A 17999-nucleotide genomic window follows, 5' to 3' on the forward strand; every position below is an offset into this window, starting at 1 on the left:
ATTTCATGGTACAGGATTTTCCAGAGGAGTGTCCTGAGTTCACAAATCCATAGGATCATAGAGTGTTCTAGCTGAAGGCACTAGAGCACCACCTTATTTGAATGAGATAAAGTAGGCCCAGAGCCATGAAATGATTTTGGCAGTCCCACCCTAGTTCTCAGATACCACTTGACCACAATAAAGCAAGATACTCTCAAGTGGGAATGGGAAGCAAGGCCGAGGAGTGGTGTGAGGAAGGACGGAAGAGGACGCCTGTGGGCATTTGAGATTTCAATCCTGATCACCAGCTGATGGGGATGTATCAGCAACCTACTCCCTATAAGAAATGTGACAATGGAGGTAGGTTTCTCAGTTCGCTTTGGGGAACCTGCTCAATGTTGAACTGGGGTTCTTCATGCCCAAGCTGGACTTATACCTTTAGCTTTCCAAAGGGGCAACTCCTTTCCGGCAGCACTCTTTCCCTGTCTTTAAGTCCAAAGTATTCCTATGTCAACTAAGGATTGTATTTCTTCAAACATAACTCACTAAAAACGGTGTTACAAGTCAAGCACATGCCATGACTAACTCTGCCTTACTTTCCTTATTTGTGCTGCATAAGTGAGCAGTTCTGGCAAGCCATGTGGGACTGTGTGTTTTAGCACTGCTTCGAGGGATAACACTTTGAAAAAAAGGTACTTATATGATCCACTGGATTAAATGCTGGTTGATATGTACTTTATTGTCCTCCCCCACCTCCCTTCCATAGGGGTTACAGACCTCCCAGAAAAGAGAGAATGCATCAGAACAGCTTATTTCATTGTATTCACATGAAAAATATTATTGATTTGCTGCCAGGGAGTAGAAATAATGGATACAAACTGGTCTATGGTGGATTTGGGGAGGTATTTTTTTATTCCCCCAAAGAATTGTGAGGCATCATCTGTGGTGGTTTTAAAGTTCATCTGTGAAAACTAATCAATGAAAAATGGCTTTAGCAGTTGGCCCAACTGCAGAGGGGAAAAAAGGAATCCTTTTCAAATCTAAAAAGAAAAGCACAGTTTTAAGAATTTCACATCTGATTTAACATCTAAAAAAAAAAACCCCAATGATAATACCCCACTTTGTATAGCCAGACAGCACTTCGTTTTAGTAGATTTTAGTGGTCTTTATAACGATTTATGAATCACTTCATGAATTCCTGGCTGACTCATCTGGGTGACTATAGTATCTACTTATACTTCCCTTCTGTCTCACAAAAGAGACAGTTGGACTCAGTTCAATCCAGATTTGTCCCCGAATGAATCACAGCACGTTACTGGGGGAACTGCAAATTGAATTCTGCTTCTGAGACAATCAAGACCAGCTTTCAGAAATGAAGAAATGGCCACTGGGAAGTGTGGGTAATTGCAACACTGTCCATCTGGGCAGAACTAAAGCAGGCCAGGAGCTGTATACATCCGTCCGAGGACTCTAGTCAAAGAGCGGAATCTGTCCCCTGGAAGGGCTCAGTGTTTCCTTCTTACAAGAGGCTGGGTCAATATTAACTGCAAATAATTTATCACATCGGACCAGACCATGACTCAAAAATAACTGCTGGAACCTCCGCAGAGCATGACAAATCGAGGGCTGTGAACCTGGCGGTGGGTGAAAGGATCACCAAGGCTTTTAAAAGAAGACTCACGTATATACTATAGTGAATGTTTGTGAGAAATAGAAAGGATAGAGTGTTCTGGAGAAATTTTTCTCCATGTGGGCACAGAGAGTCAGCTGTAAGTAAAAAAAAACCCCAAAACAAATTTATAATGTCCAAGGCAGAGAAGTGTATTTTTGTTCTTATAAATACCGAAATACGGCATCACAATATCCCCCGCCCCCGTGGAAATAAAAAGGGAAGAGGAGAGGACATCCAGGATATGTTAGAGAATCGAACTATGCAGAACACACTGAACCAGCACCTGCGGTATTTTTGGAATATATTGCCTGCAGAATTGGCCATAACTTAGTTGTTTGTCTATTTCAGAATCTATGTGATAAGGAGGGAGGGAGGAAAAGTCAGATTCTGCCAAATTCTCTCTACAGAAAAGCACCAGCCAGAGGAAAATTTACCAGAGTGGACTGAGACATTTGATGTCAAAAATAATGCTATGAAAAAAATTCTGCAACGATAGCATCCCTTCAGCAGTTCTGAGTAGGTCAAAGCAAGGGGGATTGACTATGGCCCACCAGGTGGCAAAGGGAAGAATCTCTTGTCCAGCATGGTGTGAGGCATAAAGTTTAGTTGGACTTGCAGTGGAATACATTAGATTAAAAAAAAAATCATTCAGAAGGGAGTGTGAGAATGCCACATGAGAAATGGGGGGAAAGAACTGTTATTTTCAACTGAACACAAGAAAGGGAGGAGTAGGTAGATTTAAAAATGGCCTCTTCCATGCCTTTTTCATAATCTCAAACTGCATAGACCAGTTTCTTGACGATATCCAAAGAACTTTTAGAACTAACATCAAAATGCAGCACTCCTGCCCAGTATGGCCAGGGGCCTTTGAAAGCCACTGCAAGGTGAGACCTCAAAAGTCAATATAAACCATAAATTTGAAAAGAAACTAGTGGGTGCTGGTCTGGTCAGTACTAACATGTGCTGCTATTTGGCTAGAGAAATGCATTAGAGGAAAGCATATATTAACAAATTCACAATTAGAGACGGGCTCTTGGCTGCTATAGAAGAAAAGAGCATCAGATCCTCAGATGTTTACTGCCATCCTGTCTCTCCAGCCCCTCATCCAGGATTATGCAAAGGTAAGTATTTGAGAAATGTTGGTTGTTGCCAGTGAAGAACTACTATGTTGAACAGACCACTGGTTCCACAGACTTGGCTCCCGACTCGGTGCCAGTTCCTGTGTCCAGGTAGATGGTACCTTGCCCAATTGGTCCAAACATCCAGCTGAATATTGTTTTTCCCAAACACCACCGTTTCTGTTTCTAAGGGGAGAACATCTTATTCGAGAGAACAACTTCCTTTACTCTGAAAAGATGATTAAAACAGAGAAAAGTTTTTATCCTTGCAGTTAAGCAATAACAATAACAAAACAACAACCAAAGACAATTTCTCAGAAAATTAAGCAAAAAGACTAATCCAAAGAACTTTGTCTTTTGATTTCTGCTTACCTCAGTCTTCCTCATCATAACTAAACACACAGTCCTTTACTTGCAAAAAGATATATAGTCTTTTAGCAGCCAAGTCTCCCACTGTCCCCACTCAAGAGGAGAAAAGACAAAGTTAATTTCCAGATCACACTATTAAAACATTAAGCAGAGGCTTTCCTTTGAACAGCCATTTCTACGTCAGAGACGAGAGGCGCTTGGTAATATGTGGATGCCTTGACTCAGGCTAGAATAACTTGTGGGCTTTCGCTTGGGGAAATCTGGCTGCCTAGGACTTGCTATTTCAGAGAAAGCATATGAACAGAACACCCTGACACATTTGAATAATATAATGGCTTAGTTTGAACTCTATGTTGCTTCATGCTAATGCCCTAAAGTAGAGGTTGCAAGAGAAGGAATTCTATTTTACCTCAAGCCTCCCTTGTTACTGTCATGACTCACTTTCCTGACTGAAAATCCAAGGGGACTAAACAAACATCATCATGGGCTTCACATGACGTAGATTTGTTTGGAATGTGGGAACAAAATAAAGATGGCTGATTTGGCATTCAGAGGTGAAACAACTTTCTTGGCACTTAAAAAATATAGTTCCTGTTACAGACATTCTAATGGTTGCTTTGTGATGTGTGCTTGTAATTAATTTAAAATGAAGAACCAGCGTCCTTTGCAATTAAAAATACATGGAAAACAGCCCGATGTGAACGAATATTTGGGCCACGTTTGTCTGGCAGACGGCCACACGTACGCACACATCAGTCTCTTCCTTGGCCATGAAGTGACCCAGAGGAGAGTGTGGAGATGGAAAAACAACAATCATCTGCTCAGGGTGACTATACCTTCCCCAGAAGTAATGAAGGAATCACTGTCATCGGTCTGCCTTCCATCAACAGTCATTCATTCCACACAATTTTTAGATGCTACCCTCTAAGCCTTAAGGGGAAGGATTGTTCTTGTAAATACAACACAGTCCAGTTCTCAGAGAACAACCATTCCAGCGGAACACAAGCAGATCATTAAACAGACAGTGTCATTTCAGGGAGTGTTAAATCTATGAAGAAAAATAGAGCAGAGTTAAGGAGTAGAGCGAGATTGGAGGGAGAGTTTTAGATGGTGTGGTCAAGAAAGTACTCCTTTCTGAAGGAGTAACATTTGAGCAGCCACCAGAAATGAAGACACAGCCATGCGATGTTCTGGTGAAGGTCATGACTTTCAGGTTCAGGAACAGCAAGTATGAGGGCCCTGAGGTTAGATGAGCTGTGTTCCAGGAGCAGGAAGGACAGTGTGGCTGGAGCATATTGGGCGAGACGGGCAGTGGTAAATGACTGTGATGAAAAACAGACCATAGAGGGCCATGCAGACTTCAAAAGGACCTGGACTTTATTCCAAGTATGAGTGGGGGTAGGGGTGTGAGCAGGAAATCCTCAATGACCCCATTTACATTTTAAAGGGCATGTCTTGTGGTGGAGCAAAGGCCTGTGTGCCCTGATGGGTTGAGAGTGGAAGGCTGTGGGTAGGCAAGATTGGATGTGGGAGACCATTTAAGGGGATGTTGTAGTGAAATGGGAGGGGATGGTGGCGAACTACCCTTAGAACAGTGAGGCTGATTCAGCTTAACTGTATTTGAGCTAACAGGACACATACATTAATCAGATGTGAGAGTATTGGGGAAAAAGAGCAATCAAAGTTGACTTCTAGGCTTTTGGGGTTTTAATTTATGTGTGTGTGTGTGTGTGTGTGTGTGTGTGTGTGTTTTCGCCCATTGGAGCCACTCACAATCACTAGATAGATAAGAAGAAAGTAACAGCATCACCATTTCCCCATATGTGTGACTACTAGGAGTAAATCAGCGTGACATATTTAAGAAGCTATTGGTAAGGTGAATATTTCTCTGAGGAGAAAGTTCATTCCAAAGGCAAATACCCCAACTGTTGTTTTCCATAGAGAATGAAGCATGGATCAAAATTTAAGAAGTTAATGACTGGTGGGCTATTCTGCCCTGGAATAAAAATGGAAAAGTACCAGGAACTTCTGATAGATTTAAAGAAAATAAAATAGGAAAAAAACACTAAGAGTTTCTAATCTAAAACCCAAAGATCTAATCTCCATTTTCAAGGCTAGGGTATTGGAATTTTCTGCCTTTCCATTGCTCTCAGCATTGACATCAGAAGCAACATTCAGTGATTCTCAAGTAGAATGTGTGTGTGTGTTTTGTTTGGGGGGTTGGATTGTGAACCCCACCTCTCTTAATCTTGAATATATATGGAGCTGACCCCTTCATGGGATACCCAATGAGGATAACTGTTTTCTGAATAGAAGGTACTGTAACCCAAAGAAAGAATGGTGTTCATGCTCACCTGGTATTAGGTGACCACCATATCCATAGACTCTTAATAGGGGATGAAGTAGATGCCAACATGCAGGCTGATAAAATGGCTATTGGAGGCTTATGTTTGTGTTTCAGCTATGGCTTTTTTCAATGATTTCAACAATCAAGATGGACAAGCTTTATTTTTAAGATTAACAGCAGTGTTTTGTTGTTTGTTTGTTTGTCACCCTATGAGTTTGATATCTTACTACACATGTGGGAAAGTGTCTGTCACACATGTTAGGGAGCCTCTCAGAGCAGCGCTCACTGTGTAAATGGCAACTAAAGTATGACACCAGCAACATGGAGACCTCTTAACAATATCCAAGTCTTCTCTGACACAGTGAGACAAGTGAGGCCAAGTTATTGCTGGCATTAGAGCTCTAACATTCAAATGTTCTCTAACATAAAGGGTTGTGTGTGCTTTTTGACACTCAGTGACTCTTCAAAACACCGATATGTCATGACTATGTAAAATACAAGCTTTAAATTGCAAAAGACAAAACTGTCTTTTCAAATTATATTAAAAAAGAAAATAACATCAGCCCCACTGTGCTGCCTCATCAGTCTAGGATACACAAAGAACAGCCTGTCTGCTTGAGCACTAGAACCATTTGTTCATTCTTCGTCATTTCTTCTTCTGTTGGGCAGAGATTATGTTCTGAACTCTTGGTAGTAGGATAACATGACAGGGAGGTGTTCTGAATATGTTCCAGAGTCACCAGGGCACCCTATTGGCCAAATACACAAATCCTTGTCCTCAAAAGAAAGCTAAGACTCCTTAATGCAGTGAATGAGGCTCATTCCAAGTTATACCTGAAGCCCCATCCTGCTCTCTCCCTCCTCTGAGTTTCTGTATACACCCAGGTTGCCTGGCCAGGTCCTATAGATGGTCAGCTTTCAGGAAGACACTGCTTCCTCTATTACTCCCTCCTTAATTCTGGGTTAGGTGATCTTCCTGTGCGTCTGCAGCACCCTTTCATAACATCCTACATTATAGTTGCCTGTTTATCTGGTTGTCCCTCATTAGACTGGACACTTTTTGAGGACAGAGTCCTCTCAGCCTTATGACCACTGTGTCCTCAGTGTCCAGCATACTGCCTAGTACACAAACACCAGCTGAGTGAATGACTCAATAAATCAATGAACCCAATGCTGAGATAGATTTTAATAAGCTTTAATATTTTATATGATGCTTATGATTTTTAGTCATTTTTTGCATAAGAGAAAGATTATGTGGAATATGTGTTTGTGTGTGTAAGGCTATGAACAAGCTGAGTGTGTGAAGACACCAATGTCCCTGTTTTCTCAGAAAGTCCAAGGAAAGGGAAGGACAGCAAAGCAGCAGACCTAGTTTTGAGCTGTTCAGATGCTACATGTGCAAATAAGAGAGAATGATGCATGTAATGCTTCTAATATTGAAGACCCAGGAGAGTAATGTAGGGAACCCCAGCAGTGGACGATGGCAAGGGACTCCAGGCAATGTGTATGTGTGCATGAATGTATGTATGTTATTAGAGCAACTACTTATTATGTCAATATATGCAGATTACACGAGATGGTGGGAACTTGGAGAATTAGGATCACCACATCTAGACCAATGAATAAAGGGAAACAATCCTTTCTGGGAACCTCCACCTGCACAGTGGGAATTGACAATACCCTCCTGTTTCCTAGGCATTCCCCTCACTGAGCTGTTTCCCTTGTGAAACCCTCCTTAGCACCTATCACTGGTGCAGTCCATGGAACTTTAGAGGGTATAAGCACACTTAAGGTCCTGCCCTCAAATAACTAATAATCCAGCTAGCAAAGTGACATCTGGGAAATGGTAAACAAATTAAACAGGTAAAAAGATCCCAGGAAGTTAACAGGGTGACTTGTCTCTGTGGCCTGCAAGAGACAAGCCTTTCTGGGCTGAGAACTACCCCAAGCTCCAAAGGATAAGTAACATTTAGTCAAAATTATGACAATAAGGGAAGTCTTAAGTAGAGAAAGACTTCGAATTAAGATGCAGAAACAGTCAGTTTCTTCTGATGAGAGCAGAAGAACTTGCTAGACCTGCAAAGATGTTAGATAGAAAACAATTGCTATCCTTGACCCCTTAGCATCCAGGAAAGCTGCACTATCTTCTCAATGCTGAATCAGAACATAACATCTCTGAAGACCAGCCCTTATTCAAAGGCACAGAAAGAGCGTACATATATCAAAGTACCAAGAATTCTAGCAACTTCACATCTGATATGAATGAGAAACAGTAAGGCTTTCCAAGACTCGATTCAGACTCAATAAATAGGCATGCCTTATTTGGTGAAGGTGTTTTGATTACTTTCTCAAAAACACCCATTCCTAACATTCTCTGCTGTTGATTCCTGTACTGGATTGTATACTCCTCGAGCAGACCACAGCCTTGCTTTCAGTCCTCTCTGGCTCAGAAGTGGAGCTCATAGGAAGTCCCTCCACTGGGGTCAATCCACCAAGCCTCTTAAGCTCTGCTGCTTGTACTGCAGAGCACACCATGTCTGTGGCCTTCTTCAGAATGGAGAGATGCAGCTGGCATGCGGAAAAGATGAATGACACAAATCCAGCCAACTCATTATTGGGATTTCAAGGTTTCTCCATCTCAAGAAGGGACTCCCATCAGTGCGTGTGTGTGTGTGTGTGTGTTTTCCGGTCTAGAAGATATACTATGAAATCCAACGAGTTAACATTACCTACGACACTGGGTTCCTCTTATGGGAAGTCCCTGTTATAAAGTACCACTGGCTTATTCAGGATGACGTAGTAAAACGCCACTTTCCATAATAAGTTTAAACCATCATTAGGTGGTTTGGTGTGATACTGCTTCGATCACTGAAATGATGTCATTCGGGTAATATTTCAAAATAAAAATGAAACCTGGCCAAACTGGCAGAACTTGCTTTTATTTTATGATGGTTGAAGAATCAAAGAACCTGACGCTAACTGGCTGGATGTGGTGGACCTTTCCTGACTTCTGACAGTGAGTCAGCTCATTTTATTAACAAGTAAAAGCTAAGTAAATCATGAATCAATGCCCACAAAGCAGGAAAAAATGCCTGTTTCCCACTAAAAATCGCAAAGTGTGATAAACCTATTTCCGTTAAGCAAACTTCTGGAGTTTTTACTGGGGGATTTCCCAGGCAAACAGAGGCAAAGATATATAAACCAAAAGCGGAAGGTAAGCACATTTCCTCTTAGTGTTTTTAGGCTGGACACTAATGCAAACACAGTGAATGATTCAGGGCTGTTTCATGTCATCCTCCTCTCCGGACCTGATCCGGAGAGATAACCTTCCTTCCACACACTTGCCCATTCCAGGCGGGCTGGCACAGGGATGGGGCATACATCCTGTGGGAAGAGCAGAGCAGGAAGGCAAAGCCACAAAATGAAACGTCCTCTTCGTTCACCCAGTCATATATATAAAGAACCACCGCCTTCCCCTTCCTCTCCATTTTTCCTTCCCAGATTAGTTACATTATCAACCACTGTAACCAGTTCACATCCTCCGGCTTCTAAATCTGAATCTCTCAGCCAGGTCAAGGTTGCTGGTCTGTTAGCAGCAACAGCTACTCGTGTCTGCTTCATGCCATGTCATATGCTACGTGCTTTACCTGCTTTGGTTCATTTATTCCTAATCCCTATGAGGTGCAAACTGAGGTTCAGAAGAGCTAAGGGACACTACATCACCTATGTATATTCCTGCCAAAAACGTGTACATCTGTTAAGTAAGAAACAATCATACAAATACAGACTGTAAAACATGCTGCGAAAGAAATGTTCCAAGTTCTTAAAAAACTATCAATGTTATAAAAGATAATAATAATAATTTTTAAAAGCTGGGGAACCTCATTAGGTCCAAGAAGACCAAGAAGAAATGAGAATTGTGATCCTTGTTAGATCCTGGATCATAAAAAGGAGGAAAAAAACCCCTGCCTGTATAAAACATTATTCCCATAATTGAGGAAATCTGAATATTGATTGTATATTAGATAATAATACTATATCAATGCTAAGTTTCCTGAGTTTGATAATTATATTGTGATTATGTGGGAGAATGTCCTTCTTAGGAGATCTCTTCTGAAGTAATTAGGGTTAAATTAGCACAATGATGTTTGCAACAACCTCACAGATCATGCAGAAATAACAGGCAAACAAATGAACAAAAGGATCTGCCAAGTTAGAAAAGCAAAGACAAAAATAGATAGAGAGAAGGTAGCAAAATATTAACAGTGGGTGAATATGGGTATAGGGTGTATGGGTGTTCACTGTACTATTCTTGCAGTTTTTTTAATATGTTATAAATTTTCAAAATTGAAAAAAAACAATATAAAATAAAATGTTTTTTTTTTAAAAAACCAACCCAAGCATCTGGAGCATCTAAGGAACACATTCAAACCATAGGTAACTGTGGAAGCTGCATTCAGATATCAGGTTTTTGACTTGTTACTGTTGCTCCTGCTTCCATCAATAGCTAAAATCTTTTTCTACATTTATTCTTTTAATGACTGTGTACAAAAAGAAGATACGTGGATTTTTTTCCTCACATTCATGTAAAGAGTTGTTGTGACTACTAATAAGATGAGATGAAAAAGAGAAGATCTCACTGGATAGTTTCTTAGTTTTACCACTGTGAAAAATTAATAAACAGAAACCTCATTTAAAATGGAGTCAGGAGACTAGAAGAGAGAACTCACATGCACATGTCACTTAACCCACACTACTGACCCCAAAGAAGAGATGTACTTTGCATCTCCAGTGGGAAGTAATATTACTTTACTACCTTAGCTGGAAGAAGAAAAGATCCCTTCTTGCCCAGTAACAAGTCAGTCAATGGGGAGACTGCCATAACTCAACCAATGAAAAGTCACTATACTTTGAACTATCCTTTTCCTCCAATGGACTCTTCTTTACAAGAGCCTCTCCCAAGTGCATTAAGAGTACTCCTCTCCTTTATTTCTTTGGACTTGCACATGGTTTGCCATTAGCCTGAATGTCCTAAATTACAATTATTTCTTCTTCTGGAATAAACCTATTTTGCTGCAGACATAGTGGCTATTTGTTTAAAGTCAACACTACCTGTGGAGCATGATTCTCAGCAGAATGCAATGAGATGATGGAGAGCCCATGGCTAGTATCATTCAAAACCCTACCCCCTCCACCCTGTGGATGCCTGAGAGGAACATCTAGGTAACTCAAATCAAGGCAGATGATAAGTGGAGAGGAGACAAGAAGAGTGGCACGCTGTCCACATCATTGGAGGGCCAGGCAGTCCAAAGCGTCAAGGTTTCAAAATTTTCTCCCAGAAACTCTTTATGAGGGTGTTATCAACATAAAGTATTCAGCGAATAACGCCTTCCTTGTCACCCATATAGAATCCTGTGCCCTTTTATGCTATACTCTCAACCTAATAAGTGCTGACCTGTGTGCTGAAAGGCACCACCTTACATTTGAAAAGCATTTCCACTGGTAGGGACATTACCTTAAAATTGAGTCCCTGAAACAAGCTAAGGAAAGGTGGGAAAGACAGAAACATTCTGATGTGTTTTCCCAGCATCAGACACTTCAGTTGGCAGCCAATATCTTTTCATTTTTTCCCATGGAAAATAAAACAGACGAGATATTTGATCCACATGTTTTGTGTATGTACTTTTTAAAATGTCACCTTTGGGTAACTCAACCCACCAATGGATTATTAATAAAAATCAGCAACTGTCAAAGCCCTTCTCCGTGTGGAAGGAGGTCTGGCCGCAACACCTATTAGAAGAGAGAGACAGATGGCCTTACCTCTCAGCTCCCGCGTCCACAGCTGTGAGTGGAGGTAACTGGGAGGAGGGGTTGTGGGGGCTCCCCTGTACATTATGTCCCGGAGAAGGGTGTGGGGGTGGATGTGGGGGTGGCACAGCCCCAGCAGCTGTTCCGCTTCGGCTTGAATAATGGAAGCTGAAATCAAGGGAGAACAAGCATCAGACTGTGCCCCAAGTGAAGCTCACATTTTTTAAACGCCAAAGGCGGACAGCAAGCATATTTTAGGGGCTTGTTTTCCTCTTGGTGGTTTTCAGGGAACACTTCTCCTCTTATTGGAGATACACAGCATTGTTTTCACGGTGAAACAGGTTCCCCAGCTGATGCGCCTGTAGAGCTGCCTGAGGAGCTCATGCGAGGCTGGCTCCAGGCTGATGGTCACGGTTTCCCATAGCAGCGCCTTGCCCCACCAGCCTTCTGTCTGACACAGTATAATTAGTCAATCTTCTAATGTCTGCATCTGGGCGAAGGTCTCTACATTAACACCCTTCCATCAGGAGGGACGGGAGTCAGGTAGCAGAAGATCCGCTCTGCTGACCTATAAGGTTACAACAGGGGCCTTAGTCCACTCCTCATCACTGATGCCAGCACTGTGGGTCAGGCTGGGGTCTCTCTCTGTCATTGTTAAATCAATGTAACGAGAACGGAGCTTCCCCCGATCCTAGCACACACGCAGGACCCTGCACTCTTTTAACTTCAGAGTCTAACTGACCCCAGGCATTTCCCCGACCGTGTGATGGATGCATGTACTTGGTCTTCATGGAGGATGAGTCTCCTCCTAACACTGCAGAGTATGAAAAGGTGGTCTCACAGGCACCTCTGGGATCATCCCCCTTGTTGCCTATGATGACACAGAGAGTGAGTTACAGCCTCATTCATAGGGGCAGCCCAGCCTTTGAGAATGGTACATGACCTCTAATTTAAATGTGTGCCCATTTAGATGGGCTAATTGGTAGGATGTCACAAGAGAAGCTGGGCTTGTCACTTGCAGAGTCTGTCACTAGCAGAGAGGCTCTGGCAGTGTCTGGGACATACTCAGCAGACATCTCATTAGAGTGCCATCACACCAGCATCCCCACACGGACTCTCTTTAACTTCCTTCTCTGTACGGAGCTATGCTGAGCTTTATGCCCGACCCTGCTCTTTTTGAACGTACTCTACCGATATCAAAGAATAAATGGATTAAAAAAATAAATCAGGCTAAGGATCAAGACAAAGAAGCCACATAATCAAAGAGATTGGAAGGTTTAAAAGTTCAGGGAGCTGTATTTTTAGACCAGCACCACATTTCTCCAACCCCTTCTGGATAGAATTAATACCTCAGATGACCCAGCCCCCAAAAGCTTAATCCAATGGGATAAGAGTTCAAGGACTTAAAGGAACATGTGAAAAGGCAGAATTACCATCTTCCCGCTTAAAAAGCGACTGACAGGGGTGTGATCTGATTTGAAGGGTTTATTTCTGGTAAGTCAGCATTGTGTCAGGTTAACTCTTGTCCTCAGAAGCCTGCATCCTGCACGTCTTCAAGAAGTAGTGTGACCAGAAAATGCTTACTGGCTCAAAAAGGCCATGTGGAGTGTCTGCGGTGCATCCGCCTCCAGAAAAGTTGCATATTGGCAAACACGCTTCAGTCACCTCATGAATCACTGCCCTCATTTATGCTCATCTCGCACAGGCGACCACAGTTCTGCTTGTATTCCAAATAATAATTTTACCCAAGAGAGAAGGCTGTTGTTTGGATTCACTGTGGCAATAGTTTTAGGACTGGTGTTTGTCAGCATAGAGTGCGGTGTTTTATATACTATTCTAAAAACTAATGGAATAATAAGAGATCGCAGAGACACTGTGGAAACACAGCTAATTTTTTTTCTGCCTTCGTGTAGTAATGTGAGCGCTCTTATTTGTTTTGTTCCAATTGCTGAATGCATCCATCACTTACTATCCTCTGGAGGTGTTGTTGTTGTGTGTGTGTGTGTGTGTGTGTGTGTGTGTGTGTGTGTTTGTCACAAGGGAAGCACTGCCTCTGCTGCTTGTAACTCGATGGGCAACAGGGAAGCTTGGTGTGCACACTGTATGCTCTACTCCATGGTTTGATAGAAAATGGGTTGCTTCCCAGAGGTCTACTTTAGTATATTAGCTATGTTTTTGCTTTAGCTGCAATGAAATAGGCTGGGAAATTTGGTCGGGTTTTTTTTTTTTGCAGCTTGCTGTACATTATAAGCTAGGCCTGGTTAAGTACTTTTCCTTCATCCCACTTAATAGCTAGCACCAACCATCCATTATCCATCTATTTGTCATCCATTCATCCATCTATCCACCAAACATTATGTTTACAATTTATTTATTTAAATCCTCACCAAGGATATGTTGTTATTTATTTTTAGACAGAGAGAGGAAGGGCGAGAAAGATGGGGGAGAAAGAGAAGGAGATGAGAGAGAGAGAGAGAGAGAGAGAGAGAGAGAGAGAGAGAGAGAAACATGTATCAGTTGCCTCCTGCATGCACCCTGACCGGTGATCAAACATGCAATCTAGATATGTGCCCTGACCTGGAATCAAACCTGCAACCTTTTGGTGCATGGAATGATGCTCCAAACAGCTGAGCCACCAAGCCAGGGCCCAAACATTATTTTAAACTCAGTATGTATTAAGTGATACATGCTAGCTAATCTACTAGATGTGGGTCCTTGTCCTTGCAGAGGTTGCAGTTTAGTGAGGGAAAGAGACTTCTGTACATCAATTCTACCAAAATACAAGACTTACTAGTGCACAGCATCAAACAGTGTTCAAAGCACTTAACACATTATCTTATTTGTAGCCCCATAATGTGCCCCAAGCTCTGGTCAAACAAGAAAACTGACCACACCTCAAATATGTCATGACAATTTATGCTACTTGCGTTTGCTTAGAATGTTCTCTAACTTTGTTTACTTGTTTTAATACTTTTGTTCTGTGTGCAGAGTTACTTGTGTTCTTTTCATTCCTCTCTTAACAGCCAATTCATGAAGTAACTACTGTGTGGCAGACACTGAGCTAGGTCCTGGAACAAGGTATCCTTGGTGTCTAGTATCTCTAACAGCATCATTCATGTTGGTTTGTTGAACAAGCAAAAATGAGCACCATCTAAATACCAGACAATGCAGTCCATCTTGGGATTCAGTGAGTAGGACAAGGTCAGAAAGAAACAGTTACCTAATCCCCACTAGTCAAGGGATGCCCCAGGGTGCACTTCTCTCACACTTCCAAGTAGGCACATGAACCAGAGTGGCTAAACCTTCTCAGAGATACTCAATACCTGGGCATCAGAGAAGCTAGAGGGCAGAAAGCCAGAGGTACATGGTGTAGTTGAGGAGAGGAGCTACCAAGTAATACTGGTAGAGATGGTTGCCATAGCAACAAAATAGGTAGCATGGTGGAGAGGATACAAGGGTGGACATAAGAGGTATGTGGAACAAGGTCAAAGACTTCGAAACATGCTCTCCAGTTCTGCTGAGGTCAAGTGTTGACTGAGCAACAAACACACAACAACAGCTCTTCCATCCCCTGCTACAGCCAAGAAGTGGTACTGGGGCAGGCAGTGGCCCTTTGAATGCAGAAGAAAGAGAAAGGGAAGGCTTCAGGGTGCAATTTAAAGTCCTTATTTGGCAAGTATACCGGGCAATTTCTTACATAGGGCGTAAGTAATGATCTCTTGGCAAAATGAGGCCCATGACATGCTTCTATTTTCTACCAGGTAAGATGAGAAGTCTAGGACAAACTCTCTTCTGGTGAGGTGACTGAGCAGAAGCTTATAATTCAGTGTCTGCACAGAGTAGTTCGCATGCAGGGCCCAGGGTGAGACTGCTGGTTGTGATGTTGCCTATGACCGACATAATGACCAGAGAAATAACAGGAGACACAGCATGTCTTCCCAACGTATACTCCACCTCCATTTCACGTACCTTTTCAATAAGATGGACAAAACTCTGGAGTCAGAGAGCTGTAGCATAGGGAGGATCGCCCTGGGCCTCTACCAAAGACCCATATTTTTCAGAGATTTTCACTAGGGCACACACAGAAAACGCCTCTTTTATTAATACCGACTTCTAGGAATTTCCAACCATTTCACAGTCATACATCCAGGATTCCAACATACTTGATGCAGTCTAAGAATATCCATTCATTCATTCATTCATTCATTCAAACACAATCTTCCTGCCCCTACTCTGTACCAGGCAGGTGCTAGTCTCTCTTAACGTCCAGAGTCTGAATACCTGCCAACTCTACCTAGACCTGCCCACCACAACACACACTTCCAGACAAATGCTCTGGCTTTTTTAAGTGATTTTTTTAACCCCAGGGAGAAAACCTCCATGTTAGAGTGTTCTAAGGTCATTCACAAAAGAAAAAATTTCCTTCCATACACACTCAAAATGATTTCCAACCTCAACAATGGGGCATCTGAGGCCTACTGATCCAAGCATAAAGAAGAAAACAGATTCCTCCAGAATCCAGGGCAATATTAACAAAACTCCTGTGATCAAATCAACCGGCACACACAGGCTGCCCACAGGGCGGCCGTCATTGTCCGAGTCACCTCAGGGGTCAGCGCTGCATTCAGGGGTGGAAGAGGGCGTTTAGGTGACCCTCCAGACGGGGCTGGTGACTGGCAGCCGGAACAACGGATTAGGCATGGCAGAGGAACATACTGGAAAGTCTTATTGCTTTTGTGATTAAGAGATGGTGAACTCCCCAAGGAAATAAAAGCCTGGTCTTGAGATGAATGCATAGGCTAGCAGAGGATCGGGAGCTGGCCTCCCTGCTGTTTGGGGCTTTCTCTCTCTCTAGGGCCTGGCTTACTGCCCTCCCCAGCCCCACACTGTCTCCTGCAGAGGTAGGTGGAGGGGACCCAGTGGGGCTTTATAACATTGACAAAGCAGCATCTGCTGATCTATGGGGTACCCAGATTCCATGTGGCTGGTGATGGGGTCCAGGGTATTCTAGGCTGGCGCTTTAACTGGCTCAGGATAATTTGAGTTAATAGGCAGCTCTCTCTCTATCCAAATGAAAACAATTAATCTCTATTTCTGATGAGTACAGACAGGGTGCCCTTGGGGACACTTTAGCTGTCACGTATTCACTGTGTGAATGGAGGGAGAAAAGGTGTGTTATTTGCTACTCAAAATGAAACCTACTTCTCTAAGGCCTAAGCCCAGAGCCAGGGAAGGCCACCATAGACACTGCCTCATTTAGAGGCAGGGAAGACCTCCCTGGCCAGGCTGAGGTATATTAAAGAACAGCCAATTGGAGGGCATATTGCTGTGGAAAACTGTATGGATAGCTACAGCCCTGCTTCTCAAGCTTTAACGTGCCAACAAATCACCAGTGTAAAACACTGATTGTGGTTCACTGGGTCTTAGAGGCAGGGATGCTGAGATTCTGAGTTTGTATCAAACTCCCCAAGTTCCTGGCTATGTTGAGACTGCCAGTCCAGGGACTGCACTTTGAACAGTGAGTGCTGGACCACATCTGAGCTGGGTTTCACCTTCTTACTGTTCCATACCTCAGAGTCAACAGTGAACATTTTTTGAGCACTTTGCAAACCTTTCCCCAGTTTACTGACAAAGAACGTGAGACCTAACTGGGTTACTGAGTAGGTCACCTGATTAGGTTACCTAAGTTAGTGGGCTAGAATTCAAACCCAGGAAGCCTGATTTCAGATCACAGGCCCCTCACCGCCATACCATAATGCCTCTCAAACTCAGGATGAATTCAAGAAAAGGCATAAGAGCATTGCTATTGTATCAGAACCCCTAGGTGCTCCATTTGCCAAGGCTGCTTGGAGTCACTTGGCACTCTTCCCCCACCATGGATAGCTTTCTCCACCAAAGTGCTGGTTCGGATGCAAGAAGTATATTCCCATTTCTGTTTTACCCATCCTCAAGCACCTCAGTGACCTCAGCATGGATGAGAGATTTGCCAGTGTTGCAAATGCTTTCAGGCAAGAAATTAAATGAATTATTTGGTTTGGAAAACAAACAGCTGGTAGGAAATGTGTATTTTTTCCCAAATAAAGATTTCAGATGCTTGTCAGAGGCCTATCGATCCACTGGTAGGAAAGATGGCAGGCAAAGAGGGGTAATTTGTGAGCAATCAGATATACGTCCTTGTTACCACAAGCGAGTACAATGTTGCTGCCTGCAAGGCCACCACCTCTGTCAATAATGCATGAAGAGATTTGCTGGGCAGGTCTGCTGCTACTGAGCTGCTACAGTAAATATGCATTTGGAGTCATTTGTAATTACGTAAAAGCCATGGTGCTGCTCTAACGCTGGGACCTTGAGAAATGACATTTAATGCTTGGTGGCTAGTACACAGGGAGAGGTATGGGCTCACCGTTCATTTCCTGGGCAATATTTCCAGGGTCAGGGCACAGAAGAGTAAGCTAATCCATGACACCAGGCTAGTTGACTTTCACAGATATAGTAAAAAGAATTACAGGCCCCATTCAAACGATGAGTTCAATCTTGTCTGCCTCTTCCCCCCATTCTCCCAGGAGAAATGTGAACCTGGGAAGGATTCAGGAAGCAGATGAACTGCGATGAAAACTTTGGCTCCTTTGGCCTCACCAGAAATTGGGTACTAGAAGGAGATCATGTGTCAGGGTGGTTATTAAGAGAACAAAACGCACCATTGGCA

General features: G+C 42.9%; 1 protein-coding gene across 1 annotated transcript in view; it reads right to left on the reverse strand.

Moving 5' to 3' along the window:
• The window catches only part of GLIS3 (GLIS family zinc finger 3), a 439240-nt gene that overhangs the window by 30520 nt on the left and 390721 nt on the right, over positions 1-17999 (reverse strand). The window contains exons 8-9 of the mRNA XM_006094116.3: positions 12864-12876; positions 11306-11461 (exon numbers count right to left, since the gene is read on the reverse strand). Coding sequence (XP_006094178.1) covers positions 11306-11461; positions 12864-12876 — 169 coding nt within the window. The remainder of the gene's footprint in view (positions 1-11305; positions 11462-12863; positions 12877-17999) is intronic.

Source organism: Myotis lucifugus, unplaced genomic scaffold (assembly GCF_000147115.1).
Source record: "Myotis lucifugus unplaced genomic scaffold, Myoluc2.0 scaffold_130, whole genome shotgun sequence".
Classification (NCBI taxonomy): domain Eukaryota; kingdom Metazoa; phylum Chordata; class Mammalia; order Chiroptera; family Vespertilionidae; genus Myotis; species Myotis lucifugus.